The following is a 26,421-nucleotide window of genomic DNA, read 5'->3' as shown; positions in this document are numbered from 1 at the left end:
TTTTCCAGGGAGTTTTCTCTTCTCATGAGGTGGCCAAAGTATTGGAGCCTCAGCTTCAGGATCTGTCCTTCCAGTGAGCACTCAGGGCTGATTTCCTTCATGGATCATCGCCTTGCTGTGGCGAAGGGGCTTGAATAACTTAGAGAAGCTATGAACTATGCCCAGCAGGGCACCCAAGATGGATAGTGGAGAGCTTTGACCAAACGTGATCCACCTGGAGCAGGAACTGGCAAGCCACTCCAGTATCCCTGCCAAGAAAACTCCATGGAGATATGATAGCCATCTTCAAATATCTGAAGGGCTGCCACATGGAACATGGAGCAAGCTTCTTTCCTCCTGCTCTGGAGGGTAGGACTTCCTTGGATGTTTTTAAGCAGAGGTTGAATGGCCATTTGTCATGGATGCTTTAGCTGAGATTCCTGCATTGAAGGGGGTTGGGCTAGATGACCCTTGGGGTACCTTCCAACTCTATGATTCTGTGATTCTATGTATCTATGAAATGCAACAAACTTTTTGCCCATGAGAATCATAAAGCATGAATGAAGGTGTATTCTATAAGGTGTACACAACCCACCATTGTCCCTGCCCCCAAGCATGCACTTAATGGTTTCTGTGTGCGCTTCTTAAAAATCCATTTAAAACCCATGTTTCCCAATAAGTCAGCTTGGCTGAAAACACCATGGCTCTAACTTATTTTCTCTTCTCTTTTCAGCACTTATTTAAAAATGAACTGTCTCTTTCCCCAGTGCTGAAACATAATGACATCCTAAAAGTTTCTGTCTGATAAGGAGGCAGCAAGAAACAGAAATGTACCCACTGGACCTGGTTTCCATTAGAACTTGGCAAAACATAGTCCTCTTATATTGAGAGATTAATCAAGGCTCTCATACAGTAGCGGGCCAAAGCCAAGAGGAAATTCATAGTTATGAAGATGTGGCTTTTTTAAAAAAGAGAAAATCAGGGGAAGGCCATACTGTTCATAAAAGTCTCCTGCCCTGTCTGACCCGTTGAAAATGTGACTGTGTTATATCATTTTCCTCCTTTTCTAGGAGTGGTTTCTAAAACATTAATCTCCACCAATGAGACCAAATCATGTTCCTTTCGGGAATATTTTACAAAATCAAATCCAGCTGTTGCAGCCACCATTTGGTTCTGAAAAGAAGTGAACCTCACTCAGGCAAAAGTGGACATGCTTTCAAATTTATAATTAGGGCTGTCAAACAATTAAATATTTTTATCTTGAGATGTGCATGCACACATATACATACTGTATACATACAGTGTGGGTGTGGGTGTGTACATATATACACACACTACACACTCACAAATAGTGTGTGTGTATTTTATATTATAGTACATTTAGTGAAGTTATGCACAATATAGTATCACCACTCACTCACTTATGAAAGCAGTTGTATTTAGCATTATTAATAAAGAGTTTATTAGATTAGATCTCAGTTGTTTCATTTTCACTTCTCAGTAATCCGCCTCCTTGTCAGTAACACTAGGATTGTCATTTGCTTGTGTGTTGGCTGCGTATTCAGGTTGCTCAGTGCAGAGTCCAAAGTTTTTACTGAAGTGACTTTCCCCCTGACCTTTTAATGAAGCATTTCCTTCTTTCCAAATGAGCCTTTCAGTAGTTTAATGCCTCGTGAGTATTTCCCAACAAGTTCTAAGAGATAAAATGATTACTTCTTATATTACCACCTGCTCTGTATGTCTGCTGAAATTTTTTTAGACAGATGTTTCTCCTGATCTCACAGATGTCAGGCTTCTCTTGTGCCTGCAGAGAAGTCAATCAATATCTTCATCGCCCTAAATGCAAAGCAACTGTGAGAAAATACAACATGCCCTAAACAACCGTTCTGAAATTAGAAAATAAAAATATATTAGGAATGTAATTAACATAGTCATATATGCAGCTGGTTCGTATGCATGCATGAAGTCTCACTGTAGGGAATTGCTGATTTAACCTAAACATACCCAATATACCATCTTTAATTAGAACATTTCTTATATGGCAATCAGTTGGCTAACGTTATTATTTTAAATAAATATAAAAAATAAAACAACTTATGTGATTAATTAGTTGCTTGCTACACAGTCTCTTAGCAGCTTATAAAAGTTCAAGAAGTTCTGATGAGATTGGTGATTTTAGTTTTGATGGACTTAAACTAAATTTGAAATTTAAGTTAAAAAATTAATACAATTAACAAATTCCCCCCAACATGTATTGATTATTTAATATTTCTAAGAGCCACCTGCAAATTTCATCTTGGGATCTCAATGGGATCACATTTTTAAAAAATATTTTGTACATACGTCTGCCTTTTTGGGTTCTATTTAGGTAGGATAAAGGGGTATTCTCGGAGTAAATATAACAATAAACAAGTCCTCAATTATAGCATTAGTTGCTTCAGACATTTCTTTAGAAAGTTATTCAGCTAAAAGGTGCCAGGCTTTTCTTTTTAAAAATGTGTTCCAAAGCAGTGATAGCTTCCTCCTGAACGATAGAATTACCGTATTTTTCGCCCCATAGGACGCACTTTTTCCCCTCCAAAAATGAAGGGGAAATCTGGGTGCGTCCTATGGGGCAAATGCAGGCTTTCGCTGAAGCCTGGAGAGTGAGAGGCATCGGTGCGCACCGACCCCTCTCGCTCTCCAGGCTTCAGGAAGCTATCCGCAAGCCTTGCAAGCCCGGTGGGAGTACCCACGGGCTCACAAGGCTTGCGGGCAGCAGCCTGCAGCCCCCGCGAGTGTCTGCAAGCCTTGCGCGCCCAGCAGGAGGTCCCACCGGGTGCGCGAGGCTTGGGGCGGCAGCCTGTCGCCCGAAGCACGGGGAGCCCTCCGGAGGGCTCCCCCTGCTTCAGACGAGTGTCTGCAAGCCTCCCGCGCCCGGCAGGAGGTCCCACCGGGTGCGCGAGGCTTGGGGCGGCAGCCTGTCGCCCGAAGCACGGGGAGCCCTCCGAAGGATCCCCCTGCTTCGGGCGAGTGTCTGCAAGCCTCGCGCGCCCGGCAGGAGTTCCCGCCGTGTGCGCGAGGCTTGGGGCGGCAGCCTGTCGCCCGAAGCACGGGGAGCCCTCCGGAGGGCTTCCCCTGCTTCGGGCAGGTAAGCGCAAGGCTTGGGGCGGCAGCCAGGGCTGGGGGGGGGGGAATAATTTTTTTTAATTCATTCCCCCCCCCCAAAAAAAATGAGGTGCGTCCTATGGGCCGGTGCGCCTTATAGGACGAAAAATACGGTAACACTTTGACAGAAGGTGGACCTGGAGTTGTTTAAAAATGACAAACCTTTAGCAACTTTTATTTTATTGACTTCGTAAAAATTATACACCTCGTTGATTGTAAAAACCAAACAAACCACCTCAAAAGCAGTTTGCAGTTTTTTTGCATCACATTCAATAACCTATCACTGCACTCATTGTGTGTGTGCATCATAGTTGTATCAGTGCAATGGGCACCCAAGGAGGAGCACACAAGGGCCAGGAAAATGGCGTTTTTAAAATAAAACAAAATAAAATATTATTTTTATATAAAATATATCATAAAATATAAAAGTAAAATAAAAATATATTATATATTTATATATAATATATCATAAATATATACTATATTATATAATCCATTTTTAAAACATAAACTATTTTTATATGTTGTATATTTTATATTATATAAAAATATTAAAATAAAATAAATATTTAAGATGCCTGCCACTTCCACAATTTCCCAGCCGGCCCGAGCTCCGCCCATTCGCCCTTTCCCTGGTTCCAAGCCACGCCCAAACCAACGCAGCTCCGCTCTTCAACGCTTCGCGCCGCGCTCGGCAATTTCCGTCACCGCGCGCGCCGCTCCTAACGTCACCGCTCCGCTCGCCGCTTAAGCGGTCGCTCCTTCGTGAAAACTCGCCGCAGCTTCTTCGGCTATTTCCGGAGAGAACTGCGGCGCTTTCTCTACCTCCCACCCTCCGCTTTCCCTCTCCAAGGCGCGACGCCGCGGTGCATTGTGGGGGCGCGCGCGGCGCATTGTGGGCCGGGAGGAAGGAGGAGAATTCCTCTTCCCTCCCTCCCCCCTCCGTGTGACTCGGAGCTGAGGTGGCCGCCATCTTGTCCACCAGCCAAACCATCCGCCGCCGCTGCTGCCGGGCTTTTGAGGCCTTGCGGGGAGAAAGCTCCGAAGCGGCCTCCTCCTCCCGCCTCCCCGCGTAGGGGCAGAGTGGATGCCGGGTCCTTCCCCGGGTCCGTGCTGCTGAAGACCTCGGAGCCGGGCTCCTCGGGGATGGGCCGCTCCCGCTCGCGGAGCTCGTCGCACTCGAAGCGCGTCAAGAGCTCCAAGCACAACAAGAAGAACCGGAGCCGCTCCCGGTCCCGCTCCCGGGAGAAAGAGAGGGCGAGGAAGCGCTCCAAGTCCCGGGAGAGCAAGCGGAGCCGGCGGAGGGAGTCCCGCTCCAGGTCCCGCTCCAACACCGCGCCGTCCAGGAGGGACCGCGAGAGGGAGAGGGAGCGGGAGAGGGCCTCCTCCCCGCCCGACCGCATCGACATCTTCGGCCGGACCGTCAGCAAGCGCAGCAGCCTGGACGAGAAGCAGAAGCGCGAGGAGGAGGAGAAGAAGGCCGAGTTCGAGAGGCAGAGGAAAATGTGAGCCTTTGGGGTATAGGGGGAGATGGGGGGGGGGGAGCGACGCCAATAAAGCCGCCGCCCCCCATGGTCCCTGGCTAGTGAGGTGGTTTTTCCTGGAAAGAGGAGCTGCTGGTGGGCCGGCGGCGAAGGGGCGGACTTCGCAGCAGACGCTGCTCTTGGCATAAGCGCGTGGGGGCGTTTCTGATTTGAAGAGAGACAGCGGGTGGGAGGGTTTGGGCGGGGGGTAGGGGATCTTCCGAAAAAGAGCAGGATGCAACTGTCATGGATGCTGGGGACAGGTCCTGTGTAGCACGTGTGTTGAAGATCCTGCTGCTGACAGGTCACCTGGCTGCACGCCCACGTGCCATCTGAAGGAGAAGGACAGCCCCCTTTTGTGTTTTTTGTGTTTTCCTCCCCTGTTTCTCTGTTGCAAGGAAGGCCATTCTTCCTCCTCTGGCTTCTTTGGACTTGGCCTGCCTGCTGCTTGTCAAGAAGGTTCCGGCCTCTCTTCTTCCCTGTCACCTTTTCAAGGCTCCAAGCATGCAGTTGCATTTTCATTTATTGCATTTATTCCAGTATGTAGAACCATGGAAAATTGTAGAGTTGGAAAGGGTCATCTAGTCCAACTCCCTGCAGGAAACGCAGGAATCTGTAGGCAGCTTTATTCGCTGAATTTACTTGACGGCTATCGGGGTGGGGAGGAAAACCCGGGAAGGTTTGCTTGATGGAAAGTTATACTAAAGGGGCACTTTTCTGGGGTGATTTCTTTACCTTGCTCATGTCGTTGTAATATACTCTGCAGATGCAGTCGACTTACACCGCCTTATACAAAGTTGGACCATGGGTCCGTCTAACAGGATAACGACTGTGAGCTGCTCTCTGGGGTTTCCGACTGGAAGTCTTTCCCAGCCATTTGTGCAGCTACCAATGATTAAATATGGTGTCTTCTGCATGCGAGGCAGGTGCTCGTCCATTAAGCTGCAATCCTTCCCTTTAGAGGGAAGGTTTATACATTTTGAACCAAGTCCTTTTCCTAGACTGTACTGTCCGTAGTGGTGTAGCAATACTTAGGATGTGCACGTAGACATAGAACAGTTCTCACTGCAGCTCTTTGGTGTTACTACATTTCAGCCCAAGCTCTCACTGCAAGGGAGGTTTCCTGTACATCATGTTGAAGCACTCCCTCCCCCTCTCATTCCTCCCTTAATGTGCAGGCTGAACTAAGCAGAAGGAAGAATAGTGCTGCATATAGAGACTTGGTGAAGTGTGTGGGTTGCTAAAAGCTTCAGAATGAGGCACATTGAAGTGTTCTGGCTGCAGTGTTGCACACAGAACAGTTGCAGTCTTATAGGAGAGAGCTATCTAGATCTGTAATACATCTCTGATAATTATTTTTGAATTTCACACACACACACACACAGCCCTGGTTGATGCCACATGTATCTTGGTAAGTGGGAAAAACAATTCAATAGATTTAGTTAGAAATGCTAGTGGAGTACTACTGGAGGATTGGAGCCTTCAAAAACAGTTCTTTGTTCACTTGATGAACAAACTGATTTATTCTAATGCTATCAGAATCCTTATACCAGTATAGTACACACACAAACACTGTTCTTTTTATAAGCAATGTAAGCTTATTAGCATTTTATCTGTGCTCCACATTTTGAACAGTAACTGGGTTATGAACAGTGTCCAGTGCCTTATTCATGCAGATCACCTTGTGTGCAAATGTGACATTTGTGGGCCGTGTAACATAGGATAAGGCTGCTCATCCCTGCTTGAAGTAGGGATTTTGTTACCCCCAGTACTCCCTGCTCAGGGAAGGTGCTGCTGCGTTCCATGAATACATTACATTGTTCAGAGAAGTTGGCCACTCTGTGGAGCAGCTATTTGCATAAAAAAGCCAACAGATATAGTGTCTGAACTGGCACTGAGCCACTGTAATTAAAGAAACCTTTCTGATCTTTTATTCAGCTTTGAGAGGGAGTAGTCTATCCAGTGTAATAGTGCATTGTCTTCTGGGATTTAAAAAAAATACTTATTTGTACATTTGAAAAACTAGTTCTTCAGATTAATTTTATTTAGTTCACATTCTTTTTTGATGGGTTCTGTAGACACATGCTTCTGAGTGTTTGACAGAAGGCCCGCTTCAGTCTTATGACTTGTGAATGGTATTGCTACATGAAATGCATTCTTGCACCGAAAGGTCAGCAGGGATCATGTCCTAATGAGAAGTAAAGTTTGATCCTTGACTCAAACTGAAAAGCAGAGTTGAAGGTTGATCTGTTCCTGCTAAGTAATTAAAATCTTGACTTACAGAACTGTAGTTCTGAAACTGTAAGAATCCATAGTTTGTGGAAAAAGCTAATTAGCATTTTGTTATTGTACAAATCGGTATATTTTGGAAATTGTAGAATCCTTGGATTCTGGAGTAGGTGGGTTAATACTGAGTTGAACCTCAAAATAGTAAGAGCAGAAGTGCTTGATGTAAAGAAGGTAGAATTGTCAAAGTTCATTGGTAGAACATGGGCTTACCTTTCTGGATAAATATAAAATCACATATACTTTATAAAAATCAATGCTTAACCCTGACACATCATAATTTAAAAGGTGATTTGGTGGTAGGCTAAAGCCATTAAATACCTTGGAGAGCTACTGTAAGCCAGAGTTAAGTGAGCTGCTCCAGTGGTCTTTAAGCATAAGGCCGTTCATCTTAACGTGCAGAAGGAAGCAACATAATGCATTATTTTCTTATTAAAAGTTTTTGTACAGTATTCTGGAAAGAACTATCTGTGGGGGGTGGGGGGGCAACCCTACGTATTATGTACCCTCATTAGCTTACATGATGTATGCAGCATAGCGCACAGCAACTTTTTAAAAGTCCCATCTCCATAATGTATACAACACTTCATGTAGTCTTGTTCTATTTCCAGTCTACACAACAGATTCTTACACATGTGGGCTGTCACAAGTACTGCAGCACACAGAACCTCACTTTTTACCACATACTGTTTTAATTTTTATAGTGTCAAAGGATTCAACTGGCAGTATGAGGAGTCCTTGTGTGTTGTGCTCTCAGAATCCTAACAGCTTAACTGATACCATTCAGCAAAAAAATATATACCATCACATTTAATGGGCAGGAGCTAAGGGTATGCTTCTCTTACAGGAAAACCAGTGGGATTTATAAGAATGTCACTATGGCCCCACGGTTGCAGGAAAAAGTTTGAAATTGTGATGAGACAGTTTTTTTGCCCCATGTCCCCCCAAACATCCCACCCCAAATACATTAATAAAAAGTAATATTTGGCTGTCATGATTTTCAGCACTGCATTATGATAAAATGCTGCTTTGTTTTCATATAGCTAATAATCAAGGAGATGATTCTGTGACACTGTTTAAAAAAGGCAGATTTTGCCCCTGTGGCTTGTTCTTCATATTCACTGTAGCATAAAGCTTTGGCATTTCTGACATTAAATTGTATGGTTATTTAAGGTGATAGCTAATTGGCCCTGCCCATCAGCAGAACAGACTTCCAAAACAGGACTACTTCTCTTCCCTGCAGCAACCATTCCCCTCAGGAGGGCTGTGGGATTCTCCAGAGCAGATTGGGTGGGCACAGAGGGAGGTGCTGCAGAGAAGAGCAAGGAGAAGCTTTTTTTTAAGCCTATGTCGGCTTGTGTAACATTGTGGCTTTTTCTTCTTTTTTCTCCCAGTGGCATACCTGAAAACTGTTACAATACAAAATAAACAACTAAAATACAAAACTTAATCACATTAAAGCAAAGAAATAAAATCAAGTGCAGATGAGTCTTTAAACTTCCATCACACCAATGCTCCTGAAGAGGCAGGGAGAATAAAAGGGTGCTGTCTCCATTGTAGCAGCCTGCCAGATCTTACTTGGCAGTGATACTTGAAGAAAGGCCTCTGGTGATGACCTTGTGGGTCAAATACATACGGTTCAATTTTATTTTACATAGAAATAGATGGTTTTTTAATTATAGCATGCTTGGCATTGCTGCACAGGTGCATGTCCAATTGACATGCGGGTCCTTTTGGATCTGGAAGGCAAAATGGGGGGGGGGGCTCATACGTGCTCCGCTGTTGCCTGCAGGGGCCAGGAAGCACACACCCACACCCTGTGCGAAATGGTCTCTTGTCTGTATTTAGGGACTTATGAAAGCGGGGGGGGGGGAGCAATACTTGCTGTTGAATGCTATAGATCTACTTGTGTACGTATACAGTGCCTGCTATGCAGATGCACACATCTGTGCAAAACTTAATAGATGATGTATCACATTGGAAGTGACAAAAAATCATTGATTTGGTATTTCTGTCCTTGCAGCCGGCAGCAAGAAATAGAAGAGAAGCTTATTGAGGAAGAGACGGCTCGAAGAGTGGAGGAACTTGTAGCAAAGCGGGTAGAAGAAGAACTGGAGAAACGGAAAGATGAGATTGAGCGGGAAGTTCTGCGCAGGGTGGAGGAGGCTAAGCGCATCATGGAAAAACAGTTGCTCGAAGAACTCGAGCGACAGCGACAAGCTGAACTTGCAGCACAAAAGGCTAGAGAGGTAACGCTCGGTCGTTTGGAAAGTAGAGACAGTCCATGGCAAAACTTTCAGTGTCGGGTTGTGCCTCCTGTTGCGTTCAGAAGGAGATGGAATACAGCAAATCTAATTCCCTTCTTGTGTAAACTTGCATTGCTGCGAAACTTAATTTCTAACTTATTCAGAGGAGCTCACTGATACCTAAAACAGTTACTCTCCTATAAAAACCTGTGCAAAGGATACTTGAATTTTAATGGAACTGACCTACATATTTGAGAATGGTTTGAAACTTTTGCCATGGCTGCAGGATATATCCACAGTCCTTTCTTATGGGGGCAATGGGTTAAACAATCTGTGACTATGTATCCCTCGTTTGTTTTGTTTTACCTAGACTGTAAGAGGCTTTATGCCTTCAGTCAGGGGGCGGGAAATAAAAAGCAGGGTGCAATGCTGAGCTGCACTACCTTTCTTTAAACAAATAGATTTTCTTATTCTCCCTTTAAGGCAATCACACATTCTTCTTCAAAACACAGTGGAATAATTCCGGAACTCTGGTCCCATTCACTTCCTTCACAAAAGGCTTACGCCAAACTCATGAGATCCATTTTTCAGTGACTACTAACAACTTCTTTTCCTCTAGACTAGAGAGTTGTAAAAGAGCAGGTTGTCCTTGTCTGAAGTTGAGCTAAACATGTGACTTCTTCTGTCAGCAGCTGGAGCAGAAGCTGAAAATGTCTTTCTGTGAGGCAGTCAGTAATTTGCTACTGGAGGTTTTGATGCTTGCCAGCACTAATCACTCCAGGATCCCAAAACTTCAAGTTAAACTCATTTTCACTCTACAGAAAGCCGTGCTGAGTGTCAGACAACTCATGCCAATTCCCCCCCACCCTAATTCGTGATTTGACCAAGTTGATTTAGTTCCTTAGTTGTCAGTAGGAGAGAAGCTTCAATAAGATGATTGCCCCCCCCCCATGATTTTTGGTATGATGCAGGATGTTTAAAATACAGAATAACTGCATGTGCTATAAATTCAGTTTGATCTTTACAAATCTAAACTTTGGCTATAAGTAACTGCCGAATTATTTTTAAGATTTCAGTTTGAAAAACAAAACTTTGTATGGTGGATTTTGGCTGGAGTAATGGTGCCTTCCCAAAGAGTAGATAATTGAGCAGCAGGGAATAAGCATGATAATGGCTGTTCCCATTAGGACACTTTTATCACACATCATAACCTTGAATTCCTGGAGTGAAGGGTGCCAACCTGTAGCTGGTTACTAGACATAGCAAGAAGTATTTTCTTCACATACTTGCTTTGTTTCCTATTTACTATATTTTTGTGCAGACCTCAGGCTGATTTAGCAAAACCTCCACATATTTAAATAATTTGAATATTTATGATGATAACTGAAATTATTCTTGAACCTTCTTGCAATATTTTTGCTTATGGTTTGCATAACAAAGTTTCTTTAAAATTTATGAAGGGAACTCTAGTTTCAGATGCGATTTCAGTCTCATACTTTCCCTGGATTCCCGGACTCCAGTTTAAATTGCAGAAGGGACAGTTTGATACTGTCTCTTAAGCTTGTCACACCCTAGGATGTTCAGTCCATTCACCCACGAAGGAAGCCCATAGTTCCTACGGAGTATGGATTGCCATTTGTACTTTTCGCTAACAGTAAATGTATTTTTTTTCTTATTAATTGTTTGCCTTAGGAATGTTTTACATATTTTTGTTCCTTCTTACCGTAAACATCTGCATTCCTCAGCTCAGCCTTCCTTGTATGTTGTTTCTTTATAAATGGTTGAGCTGCTGATGCAGGCATTGCCAAGCTAACAGTACAAATCATTTTAAAGAGGAAGCTGGCGCGTATGGCAGCCGAGGAGCACACTCTGCAGGACACTGGACAAGACAGTAAATATTCAACTTTTAATGCTGATTAAAGGAGTATAGGTAAAGAATACGTAGGTATACATGATTGGTGAGACAAACTATTCACTTTATTTATATTTTATATATTACTCTTTTAATTTGGTAAATACTATCCAGTTTTTGTAGTTGTCCTTGTTGATTTGTGTGATATTAAAATACTAGTAATAACTGGCTAGGGTTCTCTTGACTAGGGAGGGTTTAGTTGATTGCTGTTTGGACTGGGAGGGATGATTTAAATTTAGAGCTAGAGACCAAGTTTAGTGGCTGCACAGTTTGCTGTTTGAAAGACAAAAGACGGTGGCTATAAAAGCTGCCCCTTTAAGACAGTTCACAGAAGAAATTCCTAGGAAGACTAGTGCAGATGGGTGAGTGAGTATTTTACTTTTCTAACATCTTAACCTGTCCTCCCCTTTAGGAGGAAGAGCGTGCAAAGCGTGAGGAGCTAGAACGAATACTAGAAGAGAATAATCGAAAAATTGCAGAAGCACAAGCTAAATTGGTAAGTAGAATAAAAGTTTTGATGTGCAGCTATAATAGTGTACAACCTGGCAATGTTAAGAACACTTCAGTCAATTTAAATAATTGGATTTGAGAACATTTAACTCTGTGCTGAATTGTAGCTAAAGGTCAATGATCTCTCCTTCCTAGTTCCCTGAAAATTGATTCCAAAAGGTTGGGGGGCCTTCCTAAACATCTTTTCGAAGGGTGAAAGAGAGACATAGAGATCAGCATGACCCCAACAAGAATTAAAATACGCTCTGGTGCTGTTCTGCAAATGCTTGCATAAGAGCTAGTGGATGAGTTTGCACAGGGTTAGCGTAGCTGTGTTCTGTAGCAGTTTTCATGCCTGTGCAACAGTTTTTACCAGTGGAAGAAATAATTCAGTTTCACTTGTTTTTGTATAATAATCTCATGCAATGATTGTTTTTGTATAATAATCTCATGCAATGAGCGGAACAGGTCTTTTCACATGCAGCAACTGCAACTGCTGCATCAAACCCATATTTCAAATTTCTGAGATCTTGCCTATTCTTGTTGAAGCTAATGGTAAAACCTTGGTCTTCAGCTATGTATAACCACGGGAGAATTTGGAGGGGCGGGGGGACTTTGCAGTGCCTTTATCGCACTTTTGGAGCATGCTGCCTTGTGAAAGTGTTTTCAATTTTTTTTTTAAAAAAGGAAATAGCTTGTGATAGGTAAGGGTCATGAAAATGACTTGCTTTGTTTCCTTAGAATAATGAGAGTATAAAGAGGTATATAAAGGTAGGCTCAATAGCTGGGGGGCAATGAAATTGTATGTTCAGCCATTTTGTTTGTAGAACCCTAAATAATTTAATGGTGTAGGATTTGGCTGTTTTTGGCAAATGTCTTCTGCAGTATAGGATTGGTGCAGTATAGTTGGAGCAGCATACAGCGTGTGAGGATATCTAAATTCTACTGTTTTCATGTTATAGGCTGAAGAACAATTGAAAATTGTTGAAGAACAAAGAAAAATTCATGAGGAGAGGATGAAACTAGAACAAGAGAGGCAACGTCAGCAAAAGGAAGAGCAAAAAATGATCCTAGGCAAGGGAAAGTCTAGGCCGAAACTGTCATTCTCACTAAAGAGTCAGGATTAAATTTCAGCACTGAACTCTAATGGAAAATGAAACAAAACTTTGTATAGTAGCTTCATGTTGAAGTGTTTTTTTATTTTATTTCCTTTCGTGATTTTTTCTTTTCTTTTTGGACATCTGAAAAGTTAGCTTGTTCTAATAGGGGCTGTGCTCTACATCTCTCTTATTTTAATGTCTATTGAGTTAAATCCTTATCAGATCATTGTCTTCTTAAATAATAAATCTGTTTTGATTCTATGATAAAATGACTTGATGCAGGTCAGGTCATTTTATGAATTATGGTATGGTCTGATAAGGTTTTTACTGACCCACTGATCTCAGAGTTATACTCTGATGTTAATTTTTAATGCTGGTTTGCTGACTTCTTAAAAAAGTTTGGCAAAAGTATTGGTAAATTCCCACAGTGTACTGGATCCTCAGTGGTTTGTTATATCGGTGTCTTATGATACTATCCCACTATTGTGCTTGATGTTCCTGATACAGGTAAGGAAAAAGTTGGTCAGTGTTGGCTGGAGATGTGTAAAGGGAGTTCAGTATTGTCTCTGCTAGAATTGTTTTTATTCCAGTGGTAAAATTCAACCAGCATTCCCAATTGTGTAAATAAACCAATTTGCCGAATAAAGTGAAGTCTTAAATTCATACGTTTTAAGTAAATTTTTTTAGTGCATGTATATTTTATGTTAATGAACAGAAACTTGTTTTACCATAACCAAAAGCACACTAGTATTAAGGTCACTAATATTTTTCATGCTCTCTATGCCAAGCTTGCACATACAATTTGAAACTATCACAGCTGTGCGGTTTAGTGGCTATCGCTGGCTTAGAGGTAGATTTTGTTTTGACGATATCCTCATTTCATCTGCTGCATCTTTCTTTGTCCAGCATTCAAAGAGTTAATGAGGCTTCTGTGTGCCTAGTGGAATTGTTTACTTTTGAAACTTCCCTCAGTTTCAAAAGCAGTTTGCCATCCAGCATTACAGGGTTATACTTGGGAACAAGTCAAAATACCCTTGTGTTCATGAAACTAATTTTTCCTAACGTTTGCATTCTTCCCCTTTATCTTCATCCCACCCCAGCATAATGGACAGATAAAAAGTGTCACATGCATATTTTTAAAAAAATTCTTGTGGCTACTGAAAGTATTTGCTGGCATGTCCACCAGCCATTAATAGTTATGGTTTGTGATATTAGACTGGTGTAACAGTCTATGTATGCCATTTGAAGCACTTATTTTTTTGGCATAGGAAGTTTTGCAATTGGATCACTAGAATAATTTTGTAAAGGCTTTTTGTGTTATTGTAATGGTAAACACCAATGAAGGTTAACATGCTAGTCCTTTTCTTCAGGCACAGAGCGTTCGGATCCTGCACGTTTTTGTCCATCCCAAAATATTTTTGGCACCAAGATAGACAGATTAGTTTTCAAACATAACTGTTCTAGTGGAATTTTTTTCCCCTCCCCAGTTGTCATGTACAATGTTTCTACTAAAACTGCAGTATCCATAGTTTGTTCATAAAGTTCTTACTTGAATAGTTGAATCAAAAAGGAACAAGAGAGTGATGGTGCCTTTTTTTAGTTTTGCAAGCAATGTAACATCTTTTGCGTCGGGTATGTGACCCAGATCTGGAAGAGTCTCATGTTCTGTTTGCCCAGATTATAGGATGAAAAGATGATGATGAAATACACAACAGCTGAACAGTCAATATCTTTGAGAATGTTTTTAATAAATTAATACCGCTGTAATCATTGTGCTGTTCTTACTTCTACCTGCGTTTATCTAAAACCTAGCAAAATACCCAAGGAAACCCAAGTTCTTTTAAGTCTCAATAGTTTGCTTTAAACTATATGGTAACTAAACTGATGCGATATCCCAGGTTCTCAATGCATTTGATATATTTTACTGGTATTTGTTTTTTATGTACAAGATACCAAAAAGAAGGGGGGGACCACTAGTTTAAGCTGTGAAATAGAAAGGATACCTGAAGGGTCCTGGCATCACCTAATAATAGTGAATGCATATAACCAGAAGACATATTTATGTAATATGAACACCTATGGTCGCAAGTGGTCTTTACGTCTGGGCCAATTATAAAGATATAGCTCTAAATTTACTCTACATTTTTAATGAGACTTGTATTTCAGTTGCCTAATAAAATCATGCTTTCCCCCCATATAATATGGTAAGTTTGATCAAGTGACAGATAGGCATTCCTTCCACAACAAAGTGTCTTGCAGCACCTTTAAAGACTAACCAATTTGTTCTGGCATTTACTGTAATAAATTTCTTCGTCTTTAAGATGCTACAATGCTGCTGTTTTCACTTTCCTTATATTGAGAACTCTAGAGCAAAAGTTGATTTTAAAGACAAAATCCTGCCTTTTTTGTTTGTTTTTTAAGAACAACAGTAGTTTGAGGCTGCTGTGGTGGAGATGGTTACGGTCTGGTCCTATTCAAACTCCCTGCAGATCTGGTGCAACATGATATGTGCTCTACAGATAAATTCTAAGGAAGCTTTCTTCTTTTAATATTAAAACATAGTTATTTCACTCATTGTTATGTTAGGATCCAATAACGCATACCTTTCTAATGCTGCTCAGTGTGTGACAGCATGTCTTTTTTTCTCTTTTTGGCACACTGTACTGTATCTTGGAAGTCATTCTGACAGCTGACCTGTCCATTTCAGTTTAAACTGGCAAGGTGGATTACCCCTCCCCATATTCATTAGCAAACCTCCTTTCCTGTTCTCTTTTTACTCTACTTCCTGCATGGCCAATTAAAAGAAAAAGGCCGAGAAACTTGCTGACAACTGCCAATTTTTCTTTCTCATAAATGTATCCAAAGAACCTCTGTTACAGGCGATCATACATTGTAACTTCTTAGGGAAGAACACAGTTGCTGCCTTCTGCTTCAATGTGTCTTCCTGGAAGAAAGATTACCAGCCTGTGATACATTGGGTTCCACTGGCTTGAGGAAGGCAGAACGGGAAGGAATCATGGTTTTGGCAAGTTCATGAGAAATGAGGAATTGTTGAGTCAAGTGTGACCTGAAGTGGTGGTGTTTGGGGGAAAAAAACATGCTTTTTAAAAAGTCCTTTTCTGGCTTTTCCTAAACGATGCTGGGGTGCAGGGTCTTGCACCCCAGAACTGAAGACAATAGGCTGGATTTTTATTTTGAGTTAGGGCTGTATCAAACCAATGGAAACCCTTTGTAGCTGTGGAACCTAAGGACCCACCCTTGTTTGGAAAGAACTGATCTCCCCGCAGTTTCTCCCGTGAGTCTCTTGTTAGTATCAAAGGTAGATACTTCCTTACTTCTGAGTCATTGGAAAAGGCCAGTGGCGGGGAGCGGGAGTGCCTGGAAGCTGGATCCTGAGAGGGAGTTAACTTTGCAAGTACATCCTAATGCTTTCAGGATCCCTCAGTCCCAACAAATGTGCTTAGGTAAGGCTGCAGGCGAGAGGCTTTAATGGACAGCGAGCAGACGCAGCTTGGGTCGACTGTTCCCGAATGGCGACCAGTTCTTCCAAAACCTAGTAGAAAAGGGGAAATCACTAAGGAAGAAAGCATTTTCTCTCTCCCTCGAACCACCCCCTTGATCTTACTATTGGGAAGTTTTTGTGTGTTGTTGTGTTTTTACTTTTTTGTTGTCATCGTGAGCTGCCCAGAGTGGCTGGGGCAACCCAGTCAGATGGGCGGCATACAAATAATAAAATTATTATCATTATCATTATTATTATTATTATTATTATTATTATTATTATTTAATTATTACCAATTTAAATGTGGCAGACCCAAATCCTCTTAAAATTACACTGTAAGGCCCAGCTTCCCAGGAATTCATTCGCGGTTTTCAAAGAATAAATACCCTATTTATTTCTTTTTAATCAGAATAAAATTTAACTAAAGGCCGCCATGCCTAAGAGCGCACATTCGCCCTGGAATAACTTCCGTCCAGTTTGGCGGCACTCGCTTCCGAGTTGAAGCAGGCAAATGAGAAAATCCATTTAGGGAGCAATTTCGTGAAAGCAAAAGCCACCGCCTTCCTCCGTCGGAGCTGAGCGAGACTTTCCGGCTTGCTCTGCCTCCTCGCTCCGCGCGGTCTGCTCGGCCTTAGGGGGCCCGATCCCCTCGCTAGGCGCGGCCCCGCGAGAGGAGCAGGAAAAACGATGGTTTGGGGTGGGCAGCCCAGCAGCCCAACGCGGGACGATCATCCTGGGAACCAAGCTTCGCCGCCTGCCGAGCCCAGAACCAGATTGTTTCCCCCCGTTGCTGTTGAGTTTTAGTCCCGGGAAGAGAGACATAACTTGGGTATAAGTAAACGGGGCTGTGCAGATCGCAGCTAAAATTTCCTTTTTCTCGGGAGGGGGGTGGCCTCCAGTAACACTCCTTTGAAACAATAAATCGAGACAAAACCATATTTAGCCTCCCTTTTTATTTCCTAACGGGCTGATCAATGTTTTTGAGGCTGTTTGTGTCGTTCTCGAGGAAGCTATAGGATTTTTATTTTACTTTTGAGGTGAGGGGGTGGTGTAGAGGCTCTGGAAGAATTGCTGTCCCGGTTGAAGGGGGGGGGACCTCTTCTGTTTCCTGGGAAAGGGGATTCAGATCTGTCCGGAGATAGTCAACGCCCCCTGCCCCCCCAAAAAATGTTATTAAGGGGATATGCGTGCAATCCCGAACAAGCAACCCAAAGTTTGTGATTCTGAGCTCGCTCGCAACGGTGGCGCAACCCGCTTTCCATGGAAAGGAGGATTTGGGTTCGGGGTGTTGTAAGTCGCTTGATGGAAACCCTGCCGGTCCCCTTGGCTGGATTTTCCACGGGGCTGCAGTCCGGATCCTCTGCAAACTGTTTCCACGGCCGTGGGTCGGAGGAGGGACTTCTTGTATCCCAAAGCAGAAGTTGACCAGAAGGGCGACTTTATCGCTCGCCACTTTGCGCACCAGCCCCGTGCGCGCAGAAGCAGCTGCCCAACTTTTCGCCAGGAGCAGCGCTTGCTTGGGAACCGCGCCGGCGAAGTGGCCACTGAACTTTGGTGGAAGCCTCTTCAGGGTTGAGGAGAGCCAGATCAGACTGATTTCTTAAAAGAAATAGTTTTATTTTATTGTTTAAGTTATAAAACAAGCCCGCAGTTCTCCACCTACTTACCTGGACGCAAATCTCAGTAAACACAATGGGGCTTCCTGCTGAGTAGACACACACATATATGATTGAATTGACGAGAGTATTTACACGTGTAACCTTCAGAGCCTCCCTGAATCGCTAGAGAGTTTGCTTTTAAAAGGGGAATCGGATTGTTCCCCTGTAAGAAAATGTTACTTGTTTGTTTTTCTTACTTTTTTTTTAAAAAAATGGTATTCCGCTCTCAGACACGGCTATTTACAGCTGCCCTTTCTTGCAGCCAAATCTCTTTTGTGACGTCCCGTATTTTTAGCTCCTTGGGGCTATTTTTAGGCTTTCCAGATGTGCCTCTTTCTTCGAAAGGGGACCCCCCCCTCCTTCTTTGACAAGGTTAACCCTGATTCCGGAGCCTGGAAGAGGAAAAGGGACGCGAGGCACCCTCCCTGCCCCCCAAGCCCGAGGCTGGCACTAATTTTGGACAGGCTTTTCTTCGCCGGGCTAGCCTCTTTTTCAGCCTATTTTCCTTTCCACCGGACACTCAGCATCACGGAGGATGCAATCAGAAGCCGTTTCCATATATACTGTACTGTATATAGAAACGGCTTCTCCTGTGTTTCTAAAACACATATGCACACCTTCCTTACTTTAACAGCAACTCAACCGGCGCGTTTCTAAACAAACAACCCCCGTCTCTCCAAAGTTCACCTAACTTTATCTCGGGTCCTTGCAAAAATCCGTTGACGGGCTTCCTGGCTCTTGTGAAAGATCCACCTTATCTATGCAAAAGTACCGGTATCTTTACCTTTGCAAAAGTTTGGACAGAGAATCCCTCCAAGTGAGCAAATGGTGTGTAAATGACGCCTTTTTGGGTCCCCCTCCCCACCTTTCACCTTCGGATATCTGAGTCACCTTTCCAGCGATTGTCTCCTGGGTGCGAATCCGGATTTCCTCCTCCTCCTCCCCCCTCCTCCTCCTCTCTGGTTGGCGTCGGGTCTCCCCCGACAAAGGACACCGAATTCAAAGTTGACTCAGCCCCGCTTGGCACTTTTGCGAGAGAGAAACCGACTGGGAGGGAGGCGAGAGACCCCGGCGCGCCTCGGACGCGCGTCTGTTGTGCAACTGGCGAAGGCAAGCTCGGGACGGAGTGCTAATTCGGACCAAACGGTGCCGGGAAAGCAGAGTCGCACGGCTTTGGGAAAGGGGAATTTCACCCACGGCTTCTTCGAAAAGGAATCAAGACCATGTTTTCTTCAACTCTTAAAAAAAATAAAAAAATCCAACAAAACTCTTATACACCTCCCCACCACCCAGAATTGTCTTAAAAATAAAAAAGGGTTTCTTCATCCCAAAATATTAAGATATTTGGGTTGTTTTAATCAAATGAGAAGAAACGGATGAGTTTTAAAGCGGGGGGAGGGCGGGCAGGAGAAAGAAATATGCATGGATTTAAGATAACTTTTCTACTGTCTTTGGTTTTTGATGTTCCAAACTTGGGAGAAAGTTTCCAGCTTCTAAATTCTGACAGAGCAGTTTGTGGCCTCGCTCGCTGAGTCTCTCCAAATGTTTATAAGAGGGCAATCCAAAAATGATCGGATCGTGCCAGATTAGAGACCGCATCTCCTTCGAAACATTGCAGGGAAATTGCTTGATTGTTCTATCCATTGCAATTCGTATCATTCCACGTAATGTCGGGTTGCTAACTGCCCCGCTACGCAAAGTTCTAATCCGGAACATATGGGAAAGTGGGATTTTCCCTGGCGCGCTTCTCGGTTTTGGCCAGCATCCCGGGATGCAGAGGTGATCGAAAGCAGGACGTTTCACCAACAAATCCCCAAAGCTCCGCTTTTAATTTAAAAAAAAAATCAAGATGAAGCGCGCGCGCGCGTGTGAATGGAAAGGCTCCCTATTCAACTGCAGCGCAAAGCTGCGCTCAGGATCGCGCCGTTGAAGCGCCCGAGCGCGGCTGTAATCGGCTGCGGTTACCGTCGCGGCCGCTAGTGGGCGCTGTGGCTCCACGGAATTGTGCAGGGAGGCCGGCTCCGCTTAGCAGCGCAGACCTGGCGGCGGCCGGGTTTGCGGAGCCGGGGAACCTGCCGCGCTGCCGGGTCGGGCCTCCCTCTCCGCGGGCTGCTGCTCCGCTTTCCCTCTCGTGGGGATGGGGGGCTTCCATTTTTCAGCTGGGCTCCACTCTTTCCAAGCCGCGCCACCCAAAGACGCCACCCTTCTTGAGCGCCCTCAGACCCCCGGGGCCCGTGTGGGGTTTTTTTTTGGGGGGGTGATATGCGAGTGGATGAGCCAGAACCGAAGGGGGAAGCCCCGTTTGCAGCCTCCCGAAGTGGGAACGAGGCGGCCCTCAGCAAAAGGAACCCCCTCGTTTCCATTGGGAACCAGCGGCGCTCAGGTGTCTCCGAGTTTCGGCGGGGTCGCCCGCTCGCCTCAGGAGTTTCGGTCACGGCCTCCTCTAATGCGTGTGAGGGGTTGTGGCGCGCTCTGCGGCTCATGAGGGGAGTTAAGGCTTCGAGCTTCTCAAGCCAGTAGTCCTCAAGGGACTTTCGCGAGGGTTATACGGCGCCGTGGCGCTGTGGAATTGCGGGGCGGCTCGGCCCAGCGAGCGCTGCGCTCCAGCCGCCTGAGGAGCGCCGGTCCGTCCCTCCCTCAAAGTTTGGTGGCCCAAAGAAGCCGCCCTCCGCTCCCCCAACGCCTTCAAAACAAAGGTTTTTATTTTAATTCAAACGGAACAAAAATCGAAGTGCGCTTTTATTTTCAAACTAAAAATACTCGGCTGGGAAAGAGCGTTTGCGACCTATAACGATCCCCACCCTATGAGGTGACTGACTGGAGCTACTGGATTACCTGTCGCCGCCCTTCCCTCCCTCCCTCCCGCCACCTCTCCCCCTCCCCTCGCGCGCAGGTCCCGCCCCTTTCGGAATGCGGGGCCTGAGCCTGGGCGCGAGGTTGGCGTAAGTGACAGCGGCGTCGCCCAACCAGCGCCGCCGTTGCCGGGGAAGGGGGGTGGCCGCGTTTATAGAGAGGAGCGAGGACGCGGCGCTCGGAGCCTCACTCTCGCCTCTGGAGCCAACGAGGAGTCCGCGGCGGGGAAGTCCGGCAGCCCGCGGCGAGGAGCGCTTGTAGCCGCGCGGGGAGAAGGAGGAGGAGGAAGCGGACCACAGCGCGGGGACGAGGGGAAGTTGAGGGGGGAAAGGAAAGAGAAGCGGGAAAGCAAAGAGAAAAAAGGGGCTGCTGCGGAGAGCGAGAGCGCGCCTTCCTCGGTGCGCCTTCGCCAGCCGTGAGCTCTTCGCCTCGCCTGGTCGTCTTCGGCGCGGGCGCTGGGAGCCCGCCGGAGCCTTCTCGCTTGCCTCGGACGCCGGGAGGAAGGCTGCCTATTTTTGCGGGTTGGTTTTGCCCTCATCCCGGGCCAAGGAGAGGATGAAGCCCCGTGGATGCGCCGGGCGGGACCTGCTGCGTCTCCTTCTCCAGGTGGATTTATAGAGGCGGCCAAGGACGCGCCGACGGGGGACTTGGGCGTTCCGCCGCTTTTCTCCCGTGCTCTTGCCGGCCTTCGCTCCGGTCCTTGGGGCGGCGGCGGCGGCGGGCGTCTCTCTCCTTGGCGGGCGCTTCCAGTTGGGGATTGCGGCTCCTCCTCCTCCATGCCGGCTCCCGGGCGCCCGACGCACTGAGCCGGCAGGGCGAGCTCCTTCCCTGCCCGGGATCTGCTGGTGGTTGTGGCTCCTTCTTCTTGGCGGAGGAATTGTGGACGCCGCCTTCGCTTGCCTGGTCGTCGTCGTCGCCCTCGTCGTCGTCTTCCTCCGCGGAGTTGGCGAGCCTTTGGGACAGGACCCGGCGGCGGCGGCAGCGCCCCCGACCATGGTAGCGCGCCGGGGGGGATCCCCGTTCGGGAGGTGCTGCTGGGGGATCTGGGTGCTTTTGTGCCGGACGGTGCTGGCCAGCTCGCTGGTGCTCGAGCCCATCTACTGGAACTCCTCCAACTCCAAGTAAGTGCGCGGGGAGTCCGGATCTCTCCCCGGACCGGGGTTTGGGGACGGGGGGCGGTGCGCAAGGACAGGCAGGTGGGTGGGCACGTCTGGCATCCCTCGCGCGCCCAAGGCCCTTTCGCCAGGCCGCAGGATCTGTCTGGGGTGCGCTTGGGGATCGGTTCTGCTCTCGGAGCAAATGGAGGAAAAGTCTTGGCCCTTCTAGGTGGCCCGATCCTGCATCTTCTACAGGGCGCACAGTGCGGAGCTCTGGGCCTTGGTTAGCGGGTGGCGAGGCTCTCTCTCTCTGGTACCCGTGCGTGCGTAAAGGAGGAAGGCTCAGCTATTTTTGCTACGTGCGCGCGCGCACATCACCGATCCTAAACGCACCGGATTCCCCCGATCCACAAGGGAAGGTTGAAGCCTGAGCCTGCCCTCTGGGTACTCCTCTCGGGTTTTTCGTGTGAATGAATGGAGCGCAGCGGAAGACACTTGTGTGTTAATTCTGCCGCTGATTTTGCGGGAAGGAAAGCTAACCAGAAAACAACCCTCTTGGACCCGGTTGTGTGGCGCCCAGGAAGCTGGCAGAAGTTTAGACAGTTTTGACAATGGGTCTACTTGAGGGCAGCGCTGCAGCGGTGTGGAGTGAGGAGCCACATGAGAAAGTAGGGAAGGGTGCCAGAATACACCAGCTGTTCCCTCTCCACTGCTACATAAACTCCCAGTTAGCTTGACCATTAGGTGAAGTGAAGTCTCTTAGATCCTTGGGAACAGGGCTGATGAGTCATGATGAGCCCAGCTTTTTCACTTCTGGCCTTCCATTACTAAACCATGCAGAACAAAGATTATGGAGGTGGCCCCAGCAGGGTCAGAGCATGTCTGTACGCATAACTGTTGGAGTGGATTGAGATCGTTTCTCCAGAAAACCATTGATGCAGTAAGGCAAAAGGTGGGAGTTTGAGAGGAGTTTCCACCTTGATTCCAGTGGATTTAAGATCGTATCTCTATGTGCCACCTATCAAAACCTCTGGGTAAAAAGACTAGGAGAAGGCCTGGCCTGTTTGTACTTCAGGAGCATGTGAATCCATGAAATGCATGCAGCGGTGGACGGCAAATAGTGAACTTTAGGTATACTTGGAATAAAGTGAGGCTTCTGGGAAGAGAGATTTCTCTTGCTTTGGAAGATGTTTTACTATAGATAAAACTGACTATTCAAACTTTGAGAAGCCTCTTTAGGGTCAGGTTTCTTCGTTAGTGTGTGTGTGTGTGTGTGAGAGAGAGAGAGAGAGAGAGAGAGAGAGAGAGAGAAAGATGTACAAGTGAAAGTCTGGCCGGTGTCCTCATCTGGAGAATTAATTTTCGAGAAGACGTGATAACGGTGCCTTGTTTAATGATGTCTTAGGAAGTAGTTTATTCAAAATGAGCAGAGCACAACATGCCTATAAAACCTGAGCAAGCTTGCTGGATGTGAACAGAAGACAGGCTCTCCTATAAAACACGGTCAAACGGCTGTTAAAATACCTTTAAATGAGCAACGCATTGAGGAAATGGTCCGGTTCACAAGTGCGAAATAGCTCTTCGGTTGGGCGCTGTGTGTGTTGCTTGCAGGCTCCGTGTGAAATGACGCAAGTTTGGATTTAGACCTAGAAAGCCAAAGGAGTTTATTCGGTAAATCACATTCTGACTCCATTTTTCTTCTACTCCCTTTTAGATTTCTCTTCCTGTCCTTTTCCAAGGAAAGGAAGATTTATGAGCAGGCTTCTGGACCTTGATAACATGCAGGGCTTTTTTTTTTTAATGTGGAAAAGCAAAGAGGGGCCATTTGTTTTCATTATAATGCAGGAGCCTTGGTCCATCTTTAGCGGGATCTCAGCCCAGCGGTGCTTTCTTCCCTTCCCTAGGCAGACATACAAAGAAATTGCTTCTCTCTCTCTCCCTCTCTCTCTGTCTCTGTGTGCAGAAAACTGTCCTTACTTGCAGTTGACACTATGGATTTGAGCTTGTTGTTCCAGTTCTCTCTCAAACCTGGAAAATGTCAGATAGGACATTTGTGTTTAATCAAGGAAGGTGCCTGTTCTTAAGGGGAAGATGCATTTCTTGAAATTAATTGTGTGTGTGTGTGTATTTGTTGGGAGTGCGAAAACCCACATAGCTGATAGCATTAAGTTTAGCCTTAGAGGAGAACGGCATATTCTCCCGCCTGCTGCTGCAGTCTAGTGATCGCTTTATTCCTACAGAGGTCACTCTTCCAATATATATTCGGTATTCTGCTGTGCTGTGGTCATTATTCTTCTGGCTGCTTCCAGGCCTAACCTGCCTTCAGGGCGCACCCCCCTTTTTACAGAAAGCTTTCAAATGGCCTGAGTCGCTATTTACAGTGCGTGGCCTTGCCCTCAAAGCAGTAATTCTATCTAACATCTTCCCCTTGTTGCGTAAACTCATAAAAGGCCGAACGTTTATCAAGACTACAGTTGAATTACTTGTGCTTTTATTCCCAACTTAAAATGTAGTACTTGTTTGTCCGCTGATGTGATTTTAAATTTTGTTTACCCAAATAGATTAGTCTTACTCAGCACACTGGCAGAAGCATGCTAAAAGTGACCTGAGGTTTGTGCTCTCTCGCTCTCGCTCTCTCTTTAAAAATGGCTGTGGCCTGTGATTTTTATAGGCCTTGTGGAGGCCTGCACTTAAGGAAAATTTTCAAATGTACATTATTCGTATTGCTATAAGTGGTGGCAGGATCTTCACTTTTCAGAGAGCGTATTTCAGTTTAGAATTCATCACTGTTGTCTGCCTGAAGAAGAATAGCTAATGTTTCCTTATTAAATTGGAAATAAAATGCAGTTGTCTTCTGGAGAGCTTCCCTCCCACCTCAGTAACTTCTCAGGAGAATGTTAAGACCAATTCCAAAGATAACTGCCCCGGAATTAAGTGTTTAATTCATTTAATGAAGTTAAATACGAACCGTTTACGATTCATATATCTGTTATACAGGGAAGCAATAAAAGAAAGAATTTTAGCCAGGCTCATAGTGGATATGTGATAAGACTGTAGAAGAAAGTAATCCAAAATCCTTCATGGCCTCCTAAACTGCGATTTCTCTGTGAGTTGCTTTAGTGACCAGAATTTTTAGCAGGTGGTAAGGAAGGGATGACAAGAAGACAGGAGGATAGGAGGAAAGGAATATTTTGCTTGGATGCCACTTTTGATGTTGTAAGGCTTCAGACAATGAGGAACCCATGTTCTAGGAAAGCATAGCAAAATTGACTTTTAGTTCACTACAGGGACACTTCTCAACATAGGATATTTCCCTTCTTCCACTCTAATTTCCTCAGTGGAGCTAACATGACCACAACTGCCCAACTTAATAGTACAAACCACAAACTGCAGTTTATTCAGTACCTTTTAGTTTGAAGTAGATGGAGCTTTCCTTATCAATAACATTGGCTAAATTGATGTTGCCTTACCCCTTAAATGGAGTAGTTCTGTCAGCTAATCATTTTTCTTTATCCGCCAACCCTGGGACTATTTTCCTTAGCAAGATGTAATTTGACCAAGGGAAGGCAAACAAATAGCTAAATAATATCTCTGATAACCTATTACACGTAAAAATCCGCCACAGTTAGCCTGAGTAAACACTAACCTGTCAAGGACTGATAAAACGGCCTACAATTGATGGCCCAATTTAAGCCATCTTTTCAGTGGCAAAAACCAGCCTGCTTCTCATTGTTTGTTTGTGAAATTCTTATTTTTTTTTTGTAGGCAAACAAATGCACATTCACTGCCGACTGAATAGCCCCTTGAACTGTGCTCTGCAATTTGTGTTTGGGTTAATCTTGTCGGTTTTAATATAGAGAAGTGGGGGGGGGGAGGGGACAAAGTGCCAAGGATAGAGTGAATTGTTAGTGCTGCCACATCCCCATTCCTTGCATTTTGTCAGGATGATAAACTGTAAGTAATGGACAGTCTTGCTTCACAAGAAAACTCGGCCTACTGGAGCATAAAGAGCTTGCTGAAATGCTATCTTGCAGCGCGTTTGGAAGCACTCCTACTTGACAAGGATTTATTTGGGAATCCTGGAGCTTTGCTTCTTAATCCTAACCATTATAGAGTTACATTGGAGAAACGCAATATATTATATATGAAGATGCTTGGAGCTGGCTCGCACACTGGATTATGTATCAAATGGTTGGGTACTTCCTTCTGAGCTAGCAAATCTGAAAATGGAACACTTGCACGCCTCTTCTTTGATAGGGCAGGCAAGTAGCATACCCCAAAACCTTTCAGGTATTTTTTGCATTAACTAGGCTGCCAAAGCTCATAAAAATTTGCCTGGCAGTGGCCTAGTACTTCCAGCACTGAGTGAGCCAAGACTGTTCCTTTTAACAGCTATTTCTGGTGTGCTTTGTACCAGTCAAGCTGAACTTATCAAACCAAAACACTTTGTTTTTTCAGATTTCATCTAAAACATAGGGTTGGATCCCAGACATGTCATGCGTAGGGTAGACCCACTGAAATCAATGGCCGTGAAGTTAGCCATGCCTTCAAAAGATCTATTGTAAGCATGGCTATCTCTGAATCCAAGCCACGATTTAGCCACTTACTGCTCAAAGGCAAAGTCCCAGG

At 45.2% G+C, this 26,421-nt stretch overlaps 2 protein-coding genes across 5 annotated transcripts in view; both read left to right on the top strand.

Annotated features, from left to right (window-relative positions):
- Positions 1 to 4,055: 4,055 nt before the first annotated feature.
- Positions 4,056 to 13,345, top strand: ARGLU1 (arginine and glutamate rich 1). 2 transcript variants are annotated; one of them, XM_081199394.1, is made up of 4 exons: positions 4,061 to 4,631; positions 8,959 to 9,184; positions 11,506 to 11,589; positions 12,545 to 13,345. In XM_081199394.1, exons 1-4 carry the CDS (start codon positions 4,273 to 4,275, stop codon positions 12,707 to 12,709), a joined length of 834 nt encoding a protein of 277 aa, XP_081055520.1. In that variant the 5' UTR covers positions 4,061 to 4,272; the 3' UTR covers positions 12,710 to 13,345. The 2 variants fall into 2 exon arrangements, with proteins under 2 accessions (XP_081055521.1, XP_081055520.1); XM_081199395.1 differs by lacking the exons at positions 11,506 to 11,589; positions 12,545 to 13,345 and adding an exon at positions 11,015 to 11,246 and having other exon boundaries at positions 4,056 to 4,631.
- A 7,512-nt stretch (positions 13,346 to 20,857) lies between these two features.
- The window catches only part of EFNB2 (ephrin B2), a 57,262-nt gene continuing 51,698 nt past the window's right edge, over positions 20,858 to 26,421 (top strand). The window contains exon 1 of one of the 3 annotated variants that reach the window (XM_081198601.1): positions 20,858 to 21,816. In XM_081198601.1, coding sequence (XP_081054727.1) covers positions 21,689 to 21,816 — 128 coding nt within the window. In that variant the 5' untranslated portion in view covers positions 20,858 to 21,688. Of the gene's footprint in view, positions 21,817 to 22,496; positions 22,733 to 26,421 lie in introns of those variants that run through there. The other 2 variants (XM_081198600.1, XM_081198602.1) reach the window with 2 other exon arrangements.

The sequence above is a fragment of the Podarcis bocagei genome (genome assembly GCF_964188305.1).
Source record: "Podarcis bocagei genome assembly, chromosome: 6".
Lineage (NCBI taxonomy): Eukaryota > Metazoa > Chordata > Lepidosauria > Squamata > Lacertidae > Podarcis > Podarcis bocagei.
Note: the sequence above shows the minus strand (reverse complement) of the source record. Positions and strands in the feature narration are given on the sequence as shown.

Excerpts from the sequence above, each read along its gene's own strand:
- ARGLU1 (XM_081199394.1), top strand. The coding sequence starts at position 4,273 with ATGGGCCGCTCCCGCTCGCGGAGCTCGTCGCACTCGAAGCGCGTCAAG. Across the intron at positions 4,632-8,958 it reads TTCGAGAGGCAGAGGAAAAT|CCGGCAGCAAGAAATAGAAG; the intron begins GTGAGCCTTTGG and ends CTGTCCTTGCAG. Across the intron at positions 11,590-12,544 it reads CAGAAGCACAAGCTAAATTG|GCTGAAGAACAATTGAAAAT; the intron begins GTAAGTAGAATA and ends TTCATGTTATAG.